This window comes from Pantherophis guttatus, chromosome 7 (genome assembly GCF_059756535.1).
Source record: "Pantherophis guttatus breed Tessera chromosome 7, ASM5975653v1, whole genome shotgun sequence".
Taxonomy (NCBI): Eukaryota; Metazoa; Chordata; class Lepidosauria; order Squamata; family Colubridae; genus Pantherophis; species Pantherophis guttatus.
The window spans coordinates 78,613,701-78,634,858 of NC_142069.1; the positions used below are offsets into that span (position 1 = coordinate 78,613,701).

Sequence of the window (21,158 nt, forward strand, 5' to 3'; positions counted from 1 at the left end):
TACAAACATATATCTACAGTAGAAATCAGATGCACAAAACAATGTTATGATTTCAAAATTACTTTCTTAATGTTTACATCACCTTAACTAAACATATCAGCAGAAATCATGAAAACAATTTGAATTAGGGCTGTCGTCAAGATTTTTCCTTATTGCATATTGTACTTGAAAGTGGAATTGAAAATTGGAATGTGTATACATCTATATCTATATCTATATCTATCTATCTATCTATCTATCTATCTATCTATCTATCTATCTATCTATCATCTATCTATCTATCTATCTATCTATCTATCTATCTATCTATCTATCTATCTATCTATCTAATTTATACTGGAACAATGTATAGGTAGTCCTCAATTTATGACCACAATTGAGTCCAAAATTTCTGTTGATAAGAAGGCAGTAGTTAAGTGAGTAGTTAAGTGAGCAGTAGTTTACAATCTTTTTTTTGCCACAGTTGTTAAGCAAATCCAACTTCCCTCATTGACTTTGCTTGTTGCCGGGATGGTTACAAATTGGGATCACATGACCCCAGGATGCTGCAACCGTCATAAATACATGCCAGTTGCCAAGTGCCTGAATTTTAATCATGTGACCAGAGATGTTGCAACTGTTGTAAGCGTGAAAACCGATCATAAGTGACTTTTTTCAGTGCCAGTGTAACTTCAAATGGTTGTAAACCAAGGACTTCTGTAATTTATACTGAAAAATTAATGACGTGTTTTGGAAGTGAGTGCACTGAAAATTCTTTAGAGAAGAGGTGTAAGGAATGAAAAACTGCCAGACCAAAATTCCCTTGTTGTCCTGAAATCAGAAAGATGTGGCTTGTGCTATGAAAAAAAAGCATAATGCTTTAAATACTGTGACGTTGCAGAAAGTTGAAGCAGCCCCAAAAGAAAGGCGTGAAGGAAAAAGAAAACTTGATTTGCTTCAGACTTTTCCAATAAAATAGCAACCATTTATTTTGCAAAACGTCTTTTGTTCTGACCTTAGGGATGCTTTCTCTCTGCCTGATGATGTTGTTAAGGTTCTTGGTGATGTGAGTGTCCAGACTTCTGGCCAGATTCCATGGTTTGCAGATCCAATGGTTGTCTTTTCCTCTAGATTAGAATCCACAGAAGAAATGGCATTGTGTTTAATGTTTGAAGGTAAGCGTCTTTTCCTCAGATCAACTGTTTATCATGGTGTCACAAGTTTAATGTTTGTTTTATTTAATTCCAATCCTTTGATTAAGAAACCCAAATTATTCCTGACTTCTGGTTGCAACCTTGGCGAGAACAGCTGGAAAATAGCAGGCTCTGCTGAGCCCCTTGAAAATCCAGCTGGTAACCGCTGCCAGGAGACCCTTTGGGTCACAGCCGTCTTGTAGGGACGGTGAAGGAAGGAGAGGTGCTTCACTGACCACAAGGAATCTGCAAATCCCTTGTTAAGTCCGAAGCAAGCTCTCCCCAAACGGCAGCAGGCACGGCCGCCATTGCTGGCAGTCACGAAGCCGGGACAATCGGGAACCAAGATTGTGCAGGAGTGGTGTATGGACAGAACATTGAAATTGGGTGAGATATTTACCAACTTTTACTTTAATGACTTGCAATAAAAAAAAGAAACCCAAATTATTCCTGTAGAGATACACGTACAAAATCAGCATGGCACATGAATTTAGGTGTTGGACCAGGACTGGGGAGACAGGATCAAATCAAACCTCAGCCATGGGATTTCACAAGGTGACTTTGAATTAGTCACTCTCTAGGTCCAATCTACCATATTGGAATGGGGAAAGCTCTTTTGAGCTCCTGAATAAAAGACACAGTATAAATCTAAATATGTACCTATAAACGCATACATACAAATCTAAATTAATGCACTAGTCACCAGTGAACTAGTAATCATCATAATTATAAGGTGAAGTGTCTATATGACAGAAATACCTGTTATTTGAATGCTTTCAAATGAACTGGAATCCTACTCATGTGGAAGCTTCAAGCTGTTTATGCCAACTCATGATTCTGATGTGCCCATGAACTCCCATCAATTTATAGTAATATCAGCATATCTGACCTAAAGGGAGAGGCCCACTCTTGCTAGTCAAATGTTCAACTGAAGATATGTGAAGAGGGCTATTTTCTAATACAAGGTAACAGAGCCTGAGTCAATAAGAAACTTGAGTTCTAGTAAGCTTTGTGATGGACTTGTTTTCTCTGTAGGCAACAATTAGGTTGGTGTGTGTGTGTGTGTGTGTGTGTGTGTGTGTGTGTGTAGGTAGGCAGGCAGGCAGGCAGGCAGGAAGACAGGTAGGTAGATAAAATATATCTATATCTAATTTTCTGTCCCTTTCTCTCTCCATGTTATAAAACTGGAGAACTTCAGAGGCACCACACAGAATGAGGCATTATTCCACCTCCCATCTCTAGGAAAAATGAAAAATGAATACTCCTGGAGGTGTCATAAAGACACCTCCTTTTATTTCTCTCCATCTGACATCTGCAAAGTAAGAATGAACACTGACATTAGGGAAGATGAAAATGCATAGCTGCCCTGTACCTGCTTTCACACTGCTGAAAGAAACTGATGAACTGTGGCAGTTCTGTACAAAGATTGAAAGTATGAGGTAGCCATTTTGGCCCCTCTGAATCCCCAACTCTTCTTGAAATGGAGGCCAGGCAGTCCTTCACGGTGAGGAGATTTTCACACGGAAACTGATTCACCATCACGTGAGGTTTTTCTTCACTTAGTTTTCTGAAAGAGCAGGAAAGCATTTAGCACAGGGGACGCCTTAGTCAAATATACAGATACTGAATAGGTTAAAAATAATTGTTACTTGCAGGGAAATAGCTGTGTAACCTGTAATCTTTGAAGTGGGAGAAGATGTAGAGAATATCAGCTTCTTGTTCCAAGTCCGTAAACTCAAAACGGGGGTGACTCAGGTTCTGACGCACCTGCTGAAGATCGGTGTAAACTCTAACAGAAAGATTGGGGAGGCGAACAGAGATTATGCAATTCAGAAGTTGTAACACACCTGATACTCCTGAGAAATATTTCTATTCTACTGTGGAGAATAATTTGTATATGTCAACCTTTCTGAGTTGCTGTCTAAACCATTTAATATTAGCAGTTGGGCAGACGTATGGGAATTTTTTTTTCCAATAGTTTATTTCAGGCAATTTAAATTAATATCAGCACTTCAAAATGGGCTTGAAAACTGATTGGAAGACAATGCAAGTCACCAAAGAGTCATGTAAGAGTATCACCGCTCATGTTAGCTTGTTTACTTTTCATATTTTTGAACTGCTCATCTCCCTCAAACAGGGATTCTGGGAAGTATGTACAATAAAATGTTAAAATATAAAACAGTATATATAAAAACTAAAAATTATAAGGAGACAAGGGTGATGAAACACTATTAAAATTAGTGAAAGGGCAAAGGGAAGACTTTCAGGGCTAAAGGAAAGCTGCTGAGAGATCAAGAAGAGCAAGGATGGATGCACCACCTCTCTTCCGCTCTTGCCAGAGTTCCTCCAAGAGTGTGACGAATGCTGAAACCAGGGGTGAAATTCAGCAGGTTCTGACAGGTTCTGGAGAACCGGAAATTTTGAGTAGTTCAGACAACTGGCAAATACCACCTCTGGCTGGCCCAGAGTGGGTGGGAATGGAGATTTTGCAATATCCTTCCCCCAGGAGTGGGGAGGGAATGGGGATTTTGCAATATCCTTCCCCTGCCACACCCACCAAGACACACCACATCCACCAAGCCACGTCCACAGAACCGGTAGTTAAAAAAAATTGAATTTCACCACTGGCTGAAACCTAACTGAAAAGGATCCAGATAATCTATTTCTCTCCAGGATCCTCTGAAGTTGCAATGCAACTGCCTTCTCAAATACCTTCCCTAAAAAGAGGTGGTGGGAGACTGGGCAAAATTGTTTAGAATGGTAGGGTTCAGTGACAGCTTTTTGAGGAGTGGACATACCAACGCCTCTTTTTCTTTTGATTACTTTCACAATAATATATTTTCTGTCTATTTCCATCATCTTTTCTTTGTCTGTTCCTACACAAATTCACTGTTGCAAAAAGTTTAAGAGTAATACTTTTCATTTCTACTTCTCTGTATCTTGTTGAAATTGCCCATTCCATAAGAAAAAGGATTAATTAGAATCTACATCATAGATTGCCAAATAATTAGACAAAACGGAATCTATCATTCTTTGAAAAGCTGCTTTCATTGTTTAAACGTAACCACGGCGGTTAGATGCTTATCTAGAAGGCAAACGCATTTGGAAATACGTACTTGAAGATTTTGTTCTTCTCATAAATGGGAAGCTTTATTGAAGTAGGCAGTTTTTCTTTGTTTTCAGTTAATATAGCCTAAAATGCATACAAATATAGAACCCCATCAATTTTAATTTCATGTTATCCTTTGCGAGCAATCACTTCTGAACTTCAGCATGAACAAACTGTTCACTTTTGTAGCTTACTGGGCAAAAAAGGGTGATGTGGTCAGAAAAGAAGCTGGTTACAATTAAAGCTATCCAACAAATAACCAAAGAACAGGGCTTTGATTAAAAAAACATTGTCCATGGAGTCTATAATATATTTACCCTGCTTGTTAAGAACAAGTTTCAGTCTCCAACACAATATCACCCAGAACAGGACTTATGCCTAGGGAAATGGATCTATATCCTCATCTAGATCATTTATGAAGATATTGAAGGCTATTGGACTCAATACTGAACTTCGAGATATCCTGCTGCATTCTTCCCTCTATGTAGATTAAGGTTTATATGCTGAATGTGGTTAGTCAGCCAACTGTGAATCCATCTTGTGGTGCTACTGTCTATTCCACATAGTTCTATTTTACCAAGAAGTACCATGTTTCCCCGAAAATAAGACAGGGTTATTATTTTGGAGGTGCTCATGGCTGCTGCTGTATTTCGCTGCTGAGGCAGAGAAGCGCACTCCCAGAGTGGCCGCTGCTGACGCAGAGTCTTTCGGCAGTGGCCGCTCTGGGAGTGCACTTCTTGCTCTATGGTTCCAGCTCCATGCGGTTGCCCGGGCTCCCGGAAGACTCAGCAGCAGGCAGCTGGCCTGACCGGTCTCTTCTCCGCTTCCAGTAGCTTCCAGTCGGGGATTGTAAGCCGCACAGGAAGCCATCCTCCGTGCTGGGATGGCAGTGGCGCGGACTCCTCAAGGACCTGGTGCTCACCAGCTTCGCCCACATTGTGATCTTGGGATACCGCTTGGTCAGTGAATGGCGCTCTGCCTGGCCGGAGAGGGAGGTGTCTGCTGGGTGGGCACCACCTGACAAGAGGTGCCAGGAGGCTGCTGTCTTGTGAGCGGGACGGGAGTTTTCAAGCGAGGGAGATGGATGGATGGATGGAAGGTGATAAGTGCCAAGAACGCTAGGGAGAGATAAAATGAGAGGCAGCTCCCGATCAGCTCAGCCGATCTGCGAGTTGCGATTAAGGGACCCAGCTGCCATTAGCTGACCGGGGAAAGGAAGGGCTGCCTTCTGTACTAGCCACGCCCAATCCCTCACTAGGGCTTATTTTTGGGGGAGGGCATATATTTACGCCCACCCCAAAAATCAGGCTTCGCCTTATTTTCAGGACATGTCGTATTTTCGGGGAAACACGGTAGTCTATTTTTATTACATGCCTACTTACTGTATATTATATTCACAATATTTTTCCTGATGTACAAATTTAGTCATCTTATCAAAGAAGGAAATAAGGTTTGTTTGGCACAATACATTTTTAACAAACCCATGCTGTTGTCTAGTATTCACCTTCTTCATTTCGAGGTGTTCACAAATCAGTAATGGTATTACTGTCTCTGGGAAGAGATTTATTTTATAAATTTGGTGTTATAATTATTAGAGTCCTGTAGAGAGTTTATTTTGATCTCCTTGCCCCAGCGTGATTGCTGTTGCTGTGAGGAGAAAATTCACAAATTTATCCTAGTGGCTGCAAGAAAAAATATACCCTCAAGCCCCCCTGACTCTCCTTCTCATTTCCTTCCTTCCTTCCTCCCTCCCTTTTCCTTCCTTCCCTGCCTCCCTTTTATCACTACTGCTCCTACGTTGCCAGGTTCCCTCTGTTCTTCATTGTCCCTAGAAAGGACATTTCATAATTTCCTCAGAACAATGTTCCTTGGTTTGGGAGTCACAATAATCAAATGAGCTCTAGTAAGCCAGCTCATTAAAGCAGCTGTATCTTTCACTCCTAGATTTTTGTGGAAGTCTGAAAAAAGACCTGGTTCCTTTAAAGCGATGCTGGTATTAAATATACAGTTCCTTCCTGAATTATTTTTTAAATCATCCACAATGCTATTCAATATGATGCATATGAATATGTATGTTTATGTGTGTGTGCATGCGTGCGAGCACCTCCACACCCAGTGTACCTTCAAATCAGTGTTGATTCCTGATAGCTGCCTGGGCTAGTCTCTGCAGTTTTCTTTGACTAGATTTTTTCAGCAATAGCTTGTTACTACCTCCTTTCTTTGTTAATTAAAAGAATGGAATGTGTGAAACCACAAAAAAATGTCTGTATCTTACCTCCAGATGAAAAGTCACCATGAGCTTCCTAGAATGAAGCTCTGGTAGGTCTACAGATAAATTAGATGAATTATTAACTATCTTTTCTTATTAAAAAAAAAAATTGTACCTGATAGTGATCCTCTGAGGGTTCAATGATAGAACAGCTGGTATTGAGCAGTTCACTGGATCTCCATGGCAGCAGCCGACATTTTCTAATTAAACCATCAGTTTCCCCATAGGCATAATCCCGGGTTACTTCTTCTGCAAAGAAAAGAATGGAAAGAATTCAAAACTGTGCAGTGAACATAGAAGTAGACAAAAGAGCAGACTTCTGGGATTCTCCCCAAAACCTGGCTGATAGAATAAGGCATCTATTTGAGGTTGCGTAAGACTGAATATCAAAATTCGTTGCGAATTCCAGAACTGGACTGAACTCACAATCCTTTGCTGCCAAAATGCATTCCTGCTGATGCATTCTGCATTTCAACAATATAATTTTGGGGATGGAGGTGAAGGAGAAGGTGATAGGTTGCTATTGCCCCCTTTTGATCAACTGAGACTTAAAATCACCCCCAAATCTACCAGCAGAGCAAAATCTTAACACCTGTATCTTGGTTCAGTGGGGAATATTCTTTTCAGAGAAAGGAGTTGGAATTAAATCAGGGGTGGGCTTCAAAAATTTTAGCAAGGGATTCTCTGCCCGGTTGCTGGATGGGCGTGGCCATGGTCGGTGTGGCCTAGTCAGCTTCCTGCACCACGGTGTGTGTGTGTGTGGGGGGGGACGTTTTTGCTCCGGGAGGGCGAAAACAGCCTCCCCAGGCTCGGGAGGCCCTCTGGAGGCTGGAAACAGGTCTGTTTCCGGCCTTCCCAGCCTTCCAGAAGGCCTGTTTTTCACCCTCCCCAAGCCTCCACATGTGCCCTGCACTTACCTGCATTCAAAACGGGCTGCGTGGGGACTTCTAGGAGGGGTGGGACGGAGTGGGGCAGGGTGGGTGAGGCCAGGCAGGAGTGGGATTTGGGGGCGGTGTCTCCGAACTGCACAGAATCTTAGCTAGAGGTTCTCCCAAACCCATGCTAACCCCCAGTAGCCCACCCCTGAATTAAATGTTGCAGTTGCTAGGAAAAGAAATTGGTGGTTCTCCACTTTGGAGAGGTATGGGGAAGCAAGAGAGAGAGAAAGAAACTGCTTTTTTGTAGCTGCACCAGACCTCTGCAATGGCCTCCCACTACAACTTAGCTTAGCTTGACTTTAGCCACCTTCTGGAAGCAGGTGAACTGAGATCTTCTAGAGCAGGGCTGTCAAACTTGCGGCCTGCAGGCCAGATGCGTCACACGCTGGCCCCGCCCACGCCTGGTTTAGTGAAGGGGGAAAAAGTCGCAATATGTCATGTGACGCTGCAAGTTTGACACCCCTATTCTAGAGGATATTTGGGATTTGATGCCAGGATTTTTTTGAGTTTTGTGTATTTTTAAGGAAGTATGTGGTGCTGGATTGGGACTATAAACACATGCATACAAATATGGTCTCCACTTTCCTTCCAATACAGATTTCAATGACAAAAGCAGTGCTTTGAAGGAAGGCCGTAAAATGCATCCCCTATCCAGTTTTCAAAGAATCAATGTTGAATTGACCAGCAGTTCATATACTGAACATTTATCCTATTCCAAAAGCAGAATGGGAACCCAGACATACTTACCACCATTCTCAAGGTCTCTTAAGGGCCAGAGAATAGTAAAAGCAATTTGTTGCGGCATGTAAAACAAAGGTGCTGTGGCAAAAGTGGGCTCGTCTGAATGCTGGATACGAGATCCAAATTCATCCATAATGTACCAAACTGGGACTTTCTCCTCAGCTGTCTGTAAAAAAAAGAAAAAAAAGATGCATCAATAAGTTATCTTAATATACCATGGCAACACAATGTACTTCTATTACATTTCATTTCTTAAAATATTTCCCTTCCTAATCATCTTCAACCATTTTTAAACTTACAATCAAGTCTCAAGATAAATGTGATTTCTGATCACTTCATGAACATATAGCATTAGCACCGAGACTTATATACCACTTCACAGTGCTTTGCACCCCTCTCTAAGTGATTTATAGGGTCAGCCTATTGCCCCCAACAATCTGGGTCCTCATTTTACCGACCTCGGAAGGATCGAAGGCTGAGTCAACCTTAAGCCTAGTGAGATTCGATCTGCCAAATTTCAGGTAGCTGGCAGTCAGCAGAAGTAGCCTGCAGAACTGCACTCTAATCACTGTGCCACCATGGCTCAATATACTAGTACTTTTCTTGGCAAGAATATGAAAAAAAATGTAACTGCTTTTTTAAGGATGTTTTGGCTTTCCAATATAGCTTTGAGACGGGTGAAATCCAGCAGGTTCTAACAGGTTCTGGAAAACCGGTAGCGGAAACTTTGGGTAGTTCAGAGAACCGGCAAATACTACCTCTGGCTGACCCCCGAGTGGGGTGGGAATGGAAATTTTGCAATATCCTTCCCCCAGGAGGGGAGGGAATGGAGATTTTGCAGTATCCTTCCCCTGGAGTGGGGTGGGAACGGAGATTTTGCAATATCCATCCCCTGCCACGCCCACCAAGCCACGCCCACAGAACCGGTAGGGAAAAATTTTGGATTTCACTCCTGCTTTGAGATCCCTTGAAGGTTTCCCATTCACACTAATGTTTAGTTTTCAAGTTCAGACAGGTTGCCCAGGTCTACCTGCTGAGATTGCTCTTTGTATTTTTGTAAACAGGACCTCCAGCTGAACAGTGGAGGCACTGTGTTGCTAAAGTTCTCTTCCTGCCTGGATGGTTGATTTCAGAAGGGAATTCTGGGTGACCCTTGGGCATTTAGTTCTATGAAATCCCAGTTTTCTGATTTACTTTTCTTGTTATTTAACATTACACAAATATATCCAGTGAAGGTCACACAGGTAATTAGAATCATAGACTCATAGGGCTGGAAGGGATCTTGAAGGTCTTCTAGTCCAACCCCCCTACCAAAGGCAAGAGTCCTCATACTATCCTAAAGAAATAAATGTCGAATCTTTTCTTGATTGCCCCCAGCGAGGCAAGCTGTTCCATTGGTTAATTGTTCTCACTGTCAGAAAATTTCTCCTAAATTCCAAGTAGGATTTCTAACAAGTTTCTATCCATGGTGCCTTGTTCTACCCTCAGGTGCTTGGGAAAATCAGTCAACCCCGTTACCTCTGTGACTGCCTCTCAAGTATAGGAAAACAGCTATCATGTCATCCCTAATTCTTCTCTTCCTTATGCTAGACATACCTAGTTCTCTTAATTTTTCATTGTACAGTTTAGCCTCCAGACCCCTTATCATCTTTGTCGCTCTTCTCTTGATTCTTTTTAAGGTCTCTGCATCTTTTTTGTATCGTGGCGACCAGAACAAAACACTTTTCCAAGTGTGGCCTCAGTAGTGCAGTATAGAACTGTACTATCACTTCTTGTGATCTTGATGCTATTCCTCTATTGATGCATTCTAGGACTGCATTGGGGTTTTTTTTTGGCAACTGCAGCACACAGTTGGCTCATATTTAAGTACAAACAGGCACCCAACATACTTCCTCCTATCTCTTGAGAAATATTAAATACCTGCCTCTGAATAAAGCTGTAATGTTTTGTTAGATTTTTATTCTTTATGTTGGGTTTGGAAAGGTACAACTATTCAGTACTGATTAGGCTATCTGGTAATCATGGGGATCAAATCCAATTCTATTGGAGGTCAGTAGGTTGGGAAAGGCAAAAGCTCTGGTGGCTCAGCAGACTAAAGCACTGTTATTAACATCCACTTACATCTGCTGCCTGCAATTACTGCAAGTTCAAATCTCACCAGGCTCAAGGTTGACTCAGCCTTCCATCCTTTCTAAGGTAGGTAAAATGAGGACCCAGATTATGGGGGCAATAAGATGACTTTGTATAAATATACAAAAGTATGAAGGCTATTGCTTAAAACATTGTAAGCTGCCCTGAGTCTCCGGAGAAGGGCGGCATATAAATCAAATTTTAAAAAAAAAGGCAGCCCTAAAATCCTGAAGCTGAAACTTATGTTCTGCTGATACCTCTTCTTACAAGATGAAATGTCCCTGTTCAGCAAGCTTTCATAAGATAGTTGACTTACAACACCAAAGCTAGAGATGTTTAACAACTTCAGTCACTCTCTTATGACCATACCCCACATGACAGCTGATAGGTCTGGTTGTATCTCCACATTTCTTCTAACACTTGGCTGACCACTGCCTCATCTGGAACCTCTCCATGGAAGTCTATTCCCATCAAGTTGGCCATTCTGTGAAGCAGGCCAGGAACCTGCATAAGCTGTTGGCGGGCATGTTCCACACGGTACGTCCAGGCATGATCAATAAGAAAGATGCTTGGAAGACAAAGATATGTTAAACATAAAGCTCACAGAACATAAACTTCTGCAGTGATAGAAGTCTAAAAGCAAAGCAAAAGATTAGGAAGTTTATTTTTATTCCTTTTCCACTTCAGGCTACAGGTAGTCCTTGACTTACGATCACAATTGAGCCCAACATTTCTATCGTTAGGTGAGATAGTTGTTAAGTGAGTTTTGCCTCATTTGATGATCGTTCTTGCCACAGTTGTTAAGTGAATCACTGCAGTGGTTAAATTAGTAACATGGTTGTTAAGAGAAGCTGGCTTCTCCACTGACTTTGTTTGTCAGAAGGTTGCAAAAGGGGATCCTATGAACTTGGGACACTGCAACCATCATAAATATGAAACAGGTGCCATGTATCTGAACTCTGATCATGTGAACATGGGGATGCTGAAACGGTTGTAAGTGTGAAAAACGGTCATAAGTCACGGTTTTCAGTGCCGTTGTGAATTCGAATGGTCACTCCATAAACTGTTGCAAGTCAAAGACTATCTGTATTCCCCACATACCTTATATATAATTTTACTGAAGTTAAATGCAAATGAAGCAAAGATAATAGGGAAATGGGGGAGGAGAAGTGTGGGGTAAGGGAAAAAAGAAGAAACCCCCCCCATGAATTTGCAACTTTCTTCAGTGCAGTCGAATAAAATACAGCCTTTTTACTTTCACATATTTAATATATACTAGCCATTTCTATAACAACACATTTATCTAATCAGTAAATCTCCAAATCAGATTTTCAATTTATTCCTATTTTGAGCGCAAAGTCTAAAAGCGCTTTCCAATAGAAGCAGTTTCAGTATTTCCTATATTTGACTCTCTATGAAATAAGGTTCCTTCCCTTTGCACAACGCTGCAAGAATATGGTTCTTTCTCTCTGCTTCCATTGGAAAATTTACCATAGCAGATGCAAACTTTCCAAACTCCCCATGCCTCTGCCCTCCTTATCTTTTTTTATCCTACATACCATAAATTTTGTCCTGTTGCTTCCATGCATCTGGCTTTCAACCACCAATAGTCAAAAGGACTCCTACCCCACAAAACTCAGCCCTTCAGATGCTGCCCTCTTTCAAATTCTTTCTCTGAAAACTTTTGACATAACATCCATTTTGTTACTAAAACTACATACATAACTGAAATAACACTTTTCCTGCTGACCTCTGCTGTTTTTTTTTAAATTTATGAATAATAGCAATAGCACTTAGACTTATATACTGCTTCACAGTACTTTACACCCCTCTCTAAGCGGTTTACAGAGTCAGCATATTGCCCCCAACAATTTGGGTCCTCATTTTACCCACCTCAGAAAGATGGAAGGCTGAGTCAACCTTGAGCCTGGTGAGATTCGAACTGCCAAATTGCAGGCAGCCGGTGATCAGCAGAATTAGTCTGCAGTACTGCACTCTAACCACTGTATCACTATGGCTCATCTCTAATGATCATAATCCCTCTTAGGTTACCTTTTAATGTATTTATTTACTTTTATTGATATTTAAAATAATTACTAGTGCACCTAAAATTCAGAGGAACTTATTGCAGGTTACAAAAAACAACAACAACCCCAAAATAAAATTAAAGCCAAATAAATAAATAACAAAATGCAGTAAGAACAAATATACTATATTAGCACCAATCCGGTCTCTCCAAGAAGAGTATTGGGATCATTTGGTCCAATGACAGAGAAGATCCTGTCCCACACCACACACCCTGGATCCAGTGGTGGGATTCAAGTAATTTAACAACTGGTTCTCTGCCCTAATGATTTCTTCCAACAACCAGTTTGCCAAACTGCTCAGAAAGTTAACAACCGGTTCTCCCGAAGGGGTGCGAACTGGCTGAAACCCACCACTGCCTGGATCTCTCACAACTGTGGAAAACTGAGGCACCTACCTAATTTCCCAATCTTAACAGTGGGGGAAATGCTCTCTTAAGAATCAATAATTGGCTTTTAAACCATTAAAAGCCTTGAGCATCAGTGTTAAAATTCTGAAGTTTAACTTCAAGCAAAACATTCTGTTGCAAGACACATTCGAAAGCACATGTGCAAAATGATGTGACAGCTGAATGCATTTGGCTTCCACATGACCCTCCCGGCATTCATGCTGCTACAAGTTTGCAGCAAAATGGCAAAGTGTGTGTGTGATATTCAAAGGGTGGGATGTTTTTTTCATTGTGGTCACAAAGACACACCTCCTGAGATGATGTTAAGCAGGAGTGTCAAACTCCCGGCGTTGTCAAGTGACGTATCAGGAGTTTTTTCCCCTTCGCTAAACCGAATGTGGCCAGCGCGTGACGCATCCGGCCCACGGGCCGGGAGTTTGACAGCCCTGATGTTAAGGATGTGAATTAGAACTGGTTTGCCCATAGCTGCCTCCTTCCCCCATTTAGCTGAGAAACTAACTAGACTCCCGATCCTGCAGATACTTTATAAACAAAATCACAAAATTTAAAAGTATTTTCAAATAATAACTCACCTATCACAACTTGATGCCTGAAGGCCATTTTCATTTGTGACTATCACTTTGTAGCAAAGTTCATTGCCAAGATTGGATTTCCTTTTCAGTTCCTCCTCTGTTTCTTCGTTACCTCTTGGCTCATCGGCTTCCTCCACCTGCATTATCCCAAAATATTCACCAGCATCGAAGACCTAGAATCATAACCAAAGATATTGACAATTGAAGAGGAAACAGCACAAATTGATGTGGTATTTGTTAAATATCCTTTTAAGTCAAAGCATTAGAGCAGGTAGGAGCACCGACCAAACTTGGCTAATCTCAGAAAAGCTAAGCAATATCTGACCTAGCTAGTACTCGCTGTTTGAGAAAGTTGCATAACATTCTCAGAGACTCTTCCCATCCTGCTTACAATCTTTTTGGACCGTTGCCTTCTGGCAGGAGATACAGAACAATTAAAACTCGGACCACACGTTTTCTGAATAGTTTTTATCCCAGGGCTATAACTGCACTCAACAATGAACTAAAGGGCCACCATCAGTGAGCTGTTGGACAGCATTATTTGGTCTGTTGTATGGATGTTTGGGTGGTTTAGGGGTGGGGAATTTGTGGTGGGTGGGTGGGTGTTTGGGGATTGTTGTGTGTGTTGGACCTGGTCTTTGGGTGTTAAGTGAATTTCGTTTCGGTATACTGTGTATACATGTACAATGACAATAAAGTTGTTGTTATTATTATATTATTATTATTATTATTTGAGGGGGATATTCATTAGGAAATAGGGTTGTGGTATACAAGTGGATAGCAAAATATCTTCTTATAAGACGACAATGGCAAATCACCTCTGCCTTGCTGTTAAGGAGCTAGGTGGCATATATTTTTTTTAAAAAGTAATAATAACAATAATAGAAACTAGGCTCTGCTTTGAGCTCCAAGCTTGGCAATCTGGCTGAAAATGTTTTGTCACCATTTGAGGAGACATGGTCAGTGCATTTTGAATTGTGCTCGTCAGTCAGAACACAGTTCTTTAAATACCTTTTTATGAGATGCAAATTAATCTGAATGTTGTTTGTTCGGATATTTCTGAGTGATAAAAATTAAATTTTATTTTGTTGGATAGGGTCCAGTGTTCAAATCTGTCAAGATCCATCTGGAACTTAAGCCTATCTTCTGGAGTGTTGGCTATTGCTGCCAGCTTAGTGTCATCTGCAAATTTGATGAGTTCCACTTCTACTCCCTCATCTAGATCATTTATGAAGATGTGGAAGAATATCGAGCCTAAAAGGGAACCATAGGTTCCAATTGCTCCACTTCCCACAAAATCAATGAGCCAATACAGATTTTGAATAGAAAAATAGCTCAGTCTCACAAGCATTTCATGAAGTTACTGCAATATCAAGTTTCAGCTCAGTGAACTTCTTTGTTAAAAGATTTAACGGTTTGGACATGGTTTCCAGGGTGTTTTTAATTGCCTGCTTTGCTTTCTTTATTCTACCCTTCCTCCCACCCAACCCAGCACAGCCAGGATTACAGGTAGTTCTCAATTTACGACCACAATTCAGCCCAAAATTTCTATTGCTAAGCAAGACAAATAAGTGAGTTTTGCCACATTTTATGACCTTTCTTGCCACCGTTGTTAAGTGAATCACTGCAGTTGTCCAGTTGGCAACACAGTTGTTAATTGAATCTGGCTTCCCCATTGATTTTGCTCATTAGAACGTCATAAAAGTTCACATGACTCCGGGACATTACAACTGACATAAATACATGCCAGTTGCCAAGCGTCTGAATTTTGATCATGTGACCACGGGGATGTTGCAATGGTCATGTGAAAATCGGTCATAAGCAGTGGTGGGTTGCTCCCGGTTCGCAAGAACTGGTAGTAAAAATTTGTAGTAGTTCGGAGAACCGGTAATAACATTGGCTGGCCACACCCCCTAACTGGTCCCCAGCCGGTCGCTGGTCGCTTACCCCACCCACCTCATCAAAGGCTTTTTTTAAAAAAACTTTTAAAAGCATTTTTTCTACAACCTCTTTGGCCGAAAAAATGCTTTTAAAAGTAAAAAAGAAAAGCGTCTGATGATCGCACGGCTCAGCTGGGATCGTCTGAGGCTTCTGAAAGCATTTTTTCTGCAACCTCTTCAGCCGAAGAGGTTGTAGAAAAAAAATGCCTTTAAAAGCCTCTGGCAATCCCCGCTGAGTTGCCTGACCGTCAGAGGCTTCTGAAAGCATTTTTTCTGCAACCTCTTAAGGTTGTAGAAAAAATGCTTTTAAAAGTAAAAAAAAAAAAAAGAGTTGGCCACGTCCACCCAGTCACATTACCAACAAACCACACCCCCAAAATAAGCCACACACACAGAACCGGTATTAAAATTTTTTAGAACCCACCTCTGGTCATAAGTCACTTTTTTCAGCATCACTATAACTTCAATCGGCCACTAAAGGAATGGTTGTAAGTGAAGGACTACCTATACTTCAAAATACCCCAACAGCATTTGCTTGGGATTCATTAAAGCAGCTACATCTTTTTCTGGGATCAGAGCTGGAGAAGCTTCTGCTGTAGCTGTTCAGTCTTGGAAAGAGACATGGTTGTTTTATTGAGTCTAAGTTTGAACTCTGAATTGAATTCACTGCTCTGTGGCCAACTGTGGCATAATAAAGAAATCTTACTTTAGTTCTGCCTTACATTTGGTCATTTAGAAAAATTATTAGAGCTAACAGAGACATCCTTGGCATCGATGAGTTACACTGGACAGGCAGTGGTCAGTTCAAATCAGACAATTTCATGGTTTATTTTTCTAGAAATGATATCATCAGATGAAAAGGAGGAGTGGCATTCTGCATAAGCAAATAAGTAGCTAAAGGTGTTGAGAATCACAGAATATACAGCGATTGCATTATCTATCCATATTCAAAGCAAGCCATGGAACATCACCATGCTACAAATCTACGTCACCCACTGTAGACTCGAATGACTATGAAATTAAAACTTGTTTACAGTGAGCTTCAATTTGCTCTCAAACAAATATCGAAAAAGGATCTTTGGTATATTATGGGCGATTTCAGTGGAAAGGTAGGCCAAGGAGAATCTGCAAGAACAGTAGGCAAGTTTGGGCTTGGTGAATGGAATGAAGTTTGCAATTGTCTACTGCAATTTTGCCAGGAAAAACATCTCAGCATAATAAACACATGGCTTATGTAACACAAGCGAATTTTATGCACATGGACAGCACCAAATAGACAACACTGAAACCAGACAGAGTTCATTTTATGCCAACAATGCTGGAAAGGTTCAGTTGCATCCATTAAGGCAGTTCCTGGTGCTGACTGTAGCTTGGTTCATCAGCTATTTGTGGCTAAACTGATGCTTAAACTGTGCAAGGTGAAAAAAGGAAATATCTCCCCAAAATTCAATGTGAACAACATCTAACCTATGTGTACCATAGAACTTAAGGATAGGTATGAGCTACTGAATTTAGAAAGGAAAGACCCAAACAAACAGTGGTGAGAGATCCAAGGTAAGTAACTTCATGGAAATTGCTGGAAAGTATGCGTCACACCAAAAGCCAAACAGAATAAACAAGTGGCTATCTGATGACACCATCAAAATAGCGGATAAGCGAAAGGCGGCCAAGGCCAAAGGTAATAAGGATAAAGTTAAAAAGCTGAATGCAATTTTCCAATGTGAAGCCAAGAAAGACAAAAATAGGCAGTGGGAAGAACAGCATCAACATCTGGAAGAAGCTACTAGGAAGAGACATAACACTAAGGTCATGTTTGCTGTCGTGAAAATGATGAGACCCAGCTTTTCAGCATGGCAATGAATTGTTAAAGACCACATTGGGAATGTATTAAGTCAGTGGTCCCCAACCCCCGGTCCGCGGACCGGTGCCGGGCCGTGGAGTACCTGGCACCGGGCCGCGCAGTGGCCGGGGGACATGAACGCTGCAGCGCAAAGGCTCCTGGGCCGTGCGCAAAAGCTCCTGGGCCGTGCGCAATGGGCCGTGCGCAAAAGCTCCTGGGCCGTGCCCCCACCCCTGCGCGCGCTCAGCGGGCCGCGGCGATAAAAAGGTTGGGGACCACTGTATTAAGTGACCAGCAGAAGATGAAGAACTGGTAAACAGAAGGACTCTATAGCAGATTGACTTACCATCAAGATGATGATGACGACAGCCCAAGTAATAAAGAACCAAACATCTTAAAAGAAGTAGTAGAATAGGCCATGGAGAAATTACTGAACTGGAAAGCTCCAGGTATTGATGGAATATCTGTGGAATTCCTAAGACCAGTGCCAGTTAACATCATCACTGCCCTATGTCAAGAAGTATGCACTACATTCAATGGCCTCAGGACTGGAAAAGATTTATTTTTATCCCATTAGTAAAGAAAGGCAATGACAAAGACTGCTCTAACTATTGCACAACTGCATTGATTTCTCATGCAAGCAAGAGTCTGTTAAAACAGAGGCTACGGAATGTCATTGATCAAGAGTTAGCCGATCAAGCTGATCAAGAACTGGCTTTAGAAAAGGGCGTAACACTTGAGATCATATTGTCAATATTAGATGGATTATAGAAAAAGCTTGTGAATACCAAAAGAATTTCTATATGTACTTTATCAATTACAGTAAAGCTTTTGACTGTGTAGAACACACCTCATCAGGTCACTTGTACACTGATCAGGAAGCAATAGTGACTCAGACTGGTTCAGAATCAGTAAGGGAGTTAGACAGGAATGTATTTTATCACCTTTTTTGTTCAATCTGTATGCTGAAGTGGAGTAAAGTGAAGTGCGTATGCCAAGGACAGCCAAGAGTAACTGAGTAGTAGCCAAGAGTAACTGAGGAGTGCTAAATTGTTATAAAAAAAACCAGACACATCACAAGAAGCTAAATCCATAAGACTATGTCGGATTTTACTTTGGCAATGTCATGCGTGCAAATTCATTGGAGAAGGCAAACTGTGCTAGAAATGGTTAGTGGACAAAGAAGAAAAGGCAAGCAAAGAACAGGCTGGCTTCATAATATCAAATCTGAACATACAGTTGAACATACAATTGAAAAAAAAACTTTGGGTAGTCCCGGAGAGCACTTGCCTATAAAGTCACCAAGAACTGTACACAAATAGGATAGGATAGGATAGGATAGGATAGGGATAGGGATAGGGATAGGGATAGGGATAGGGATAGGGATAGGGATAGGGATAGGGATAAGGATAGGATAGGATAGGATGGGATAGGATAGCATGGGATAGGGATAGGGGTAGGGATAGGGATAGGGATAGGGATAGGGATAAGAATAGAATAGAATAGAATAGAATAGAATAGAATAGAATAGAATAGAACAGAACAGAACAGAACAGAACAGAATTCTTCATTGGCCAAGTGTGATTGGACACACAAGGAATTTGTCTTTGGTGCATAGGCTCTCAGTCTACATAAAAAGACAAGATACATTCGTTACCACCTTTAAAGCGCTCCATGGCATTGGACCTGGGTACCTTTGAGACCGTCTTCTGCCACCAGTAGCCTCCCACCGGCCAGTCCGCTCCCACAGAGAGGGTCTCCTCAGGGTGCCATCGGCCAAACTATGTCGGCTGGCGACACCCAGGGGGAGGGCCTTCTCTGTGGGAGCCCCTGCCCTTTGGAATGAACTCCCCCCAGAAATTCGCGAAATCTCTGATCTCTGTGTATTTCGCTGTGCCCTCAAAACCATGTTGTTCCGCCAGGCTGGGCTATCAATATAAAGATTTTAATTGGTTTTAAATTGGGTTTTTAAATTCGGGGTTTTATAAATTGGGCCTATTATTTAATAATTTTAATTATTTTTAAATATTGTCTGTCTTTGTGTTTTTAATTAGGCTGTACACCGCCCTGAGTCCTTCGGGAGAAGGGCGGTATAGAAATAAAATAAAGAAAGAAAGAAAGAAAGAAAGAAAGAAAGAATCATAAGGTACAACACTGAGTGATAGTCATAGGGTACAAAATAAGGAATCAGGAAACAATCAATATCAATAGTAAGGATACAAGCAACAAAGTTACAGTCATGCCTTCATTAGTGCGAGGAGAGGGGCGATAGGAACGGTGAGAAGACTAATAATGAGAAGACTAGTAATGCAGCCTTTAGTGAACAGTTTTTTTTTTAAATTTTGATTTATATGCCAGTTTGACAGTGTTGAGGCCATTATTTGTTTAACCATTGAACGGTTAAAACCAACCACCACAATTGTGCATAAAACTGATCTGATTATTTATTTATTTTTAAATCTCCGAGTCATCCTTTTTTTCCTTGAGCCAACCTGTTGCCCAAGCAAACTAACCATCCATCCATCCACCTGAGCTAAGCAGCCTCAGCCAGTAAGTAGCCAGAAGGGCAGGATTTCTCTCATCTGTTGCACCACAAAGGTTGGAGACGTTTGTTAAAGAGTCCAAAGTGGTCTTCAGACTTGGCCGCTTTAAGACTTGTGGACTTCAACTCCCAGAATTCTCCAGCCAGCTATAGCTGGCTGGAGAATTCTGGGAGTTGAAGTCCACAAGTCTTAAAGCGGCCAAGTTGGAAGACCTCTGGTCCAAACAAAACACCTGAGTTTCTCCACTCTTTTTATGAGAGCCGCCAAGAAAAGCTAAACCTCCACATGACTTAAATCCCCTGAGAAGAAAATAAGGGGAAGCGGAGCCAACGTTATTTAAGGAGCCCAAAAAGGGCTACTTGGGGGTTGGAAGTTTCCCGGCCGCAGCAGCAGCTTTTTTTTTTTCTTCTTCCCCTCAACTTCCAACGCCATTTGCAGCGCAAAGATCGTTTTTCCCCCCCACCCCTCTTCCCGCCGGACTCCCTTCCTTGGCCCCCGTCAGATACGCATTTCCTCGGAGGGAGTCGGCGGGCCTCCCGAGGCTTTCAGGCCCCCTAAAGCCCCAACGGTTTTTCGCCTCCCGTGAGGGAAGCGTTCCAAGCCGGCACCCACCTCATTCTCCAGCTTTCGCCACAGGCTGGGCCAGTAGCGCTGAGGCACCGCGGAGGCGCTGAGCGCGGGCCCGTGCAAAACCACGAAGGCCTCATAAGCGTCTTTCTCGCCTGCCGCCATGCCGCCCGCTCGGCCTCCTCGCCCGCCTTCTCCTCTCGTCTCTGGCTGCGGCCCAGGCGGGCGGAGCCTTAAAGGAAGAAGCCCGGGCTTGCCCGGGAGGCGGTGTGATTGCGGATGCAGATGAGACTCGGGACCTTCATGGGGAGCCTTTCCCAGTAGCCCTTTCCCGGGTCCTGCGACGCCTCCTGCAATAACAGAATTAACAAGCGGTGGAAGGGACCTTGTAGGTCATCTAGTCCAACCCCCTGCTCGAGTAGGAGACCCTACACCATCTCAAGACAAATGGCTGCCCAATCTCTTCTTAAAAGACTCCAGTGATGGAGCCCCTACAACTCCTGGAGGCAACCTGTGCCATTGATTCATTGTTCTCACGGATAGAAAATTCCTCTTTTAGTTCTAGGTTGATTAGTTTCCATCCGTTGCTTCTTGTCCTGTCATCAGGTGCTTTGGAGAATAGGTTGAGCCTTCTATTCTATTCTATTCTATTCTATTCTATTCTATTCTATTCTATTCTATTCTATTCTATTCTATTCTATATTCTATTCCTATTCCATGTTCTGTTCTGTTCTATTCTATATTCTATTCCTATTCTATTCTCTATTCTATTCTCTATTCTCTATTCTATTCCTATTCTATTCTCTATTCTATTCCTATTCTATTCTATTCTATTCTATTCTA

General features: G+C 41.9%; 1 protein-coding gene across 1 annotated transcript in view; it reads right to left on the minus strand.

The window, feature by feature from the left end:
* TTLL12 (tubulin tyrosine ligase like 12) overlaps positions 1 to 20,928 on the minus strand; it is a 28,978-nt gene extending 8,050 nt beyond the window's left edge. The window contains exons 1-9 of the mRNA XM_087874276.1: positions 20,361 to 20,928; positions 13,426 to 13,598; positions 10,729 to 10,927; positions 8,236 to 8,395; positions 6,666 to 6,799; positions 4,289 to 4,365; positions 2,845 to 2,961; positions 2,545 to 2,739; positions 995 to 1,106 (exon numbers count right to left, since the gene is read on the minus strand). Of these exons, the coding sequence (XP_087730402.1) occupies positions 995 to 1,106; positions 2,545 to 2,739; positions 2,845 to 2,961; positions 4,289 to 4,365; positions 6,666 to 6,799; positions 8,236 to 8,395; positions 10,729 to 10,927; positions 13,426 to 13,598; positions 20,361 to 20,480 (1,287 nt within the window). The 5' untranslated portion in view covers positions 20,481 to 20,928. The remainder of the gene's footprint in view (positions 1 to 994; positions 1,107 to 2,544; positions 2,740 to 2,844; positions 2,962 to 4,288; positions 4,366 to 6,665; positions 6,800 to 8,235; positions 8,396 to 10,728; positions 10,928 to 13,425; positions 13,599 to 20,360) is intronic.
* Between the last annotated feature and the right edge of the window lie 230 nt (positions 20,929 to 21,158).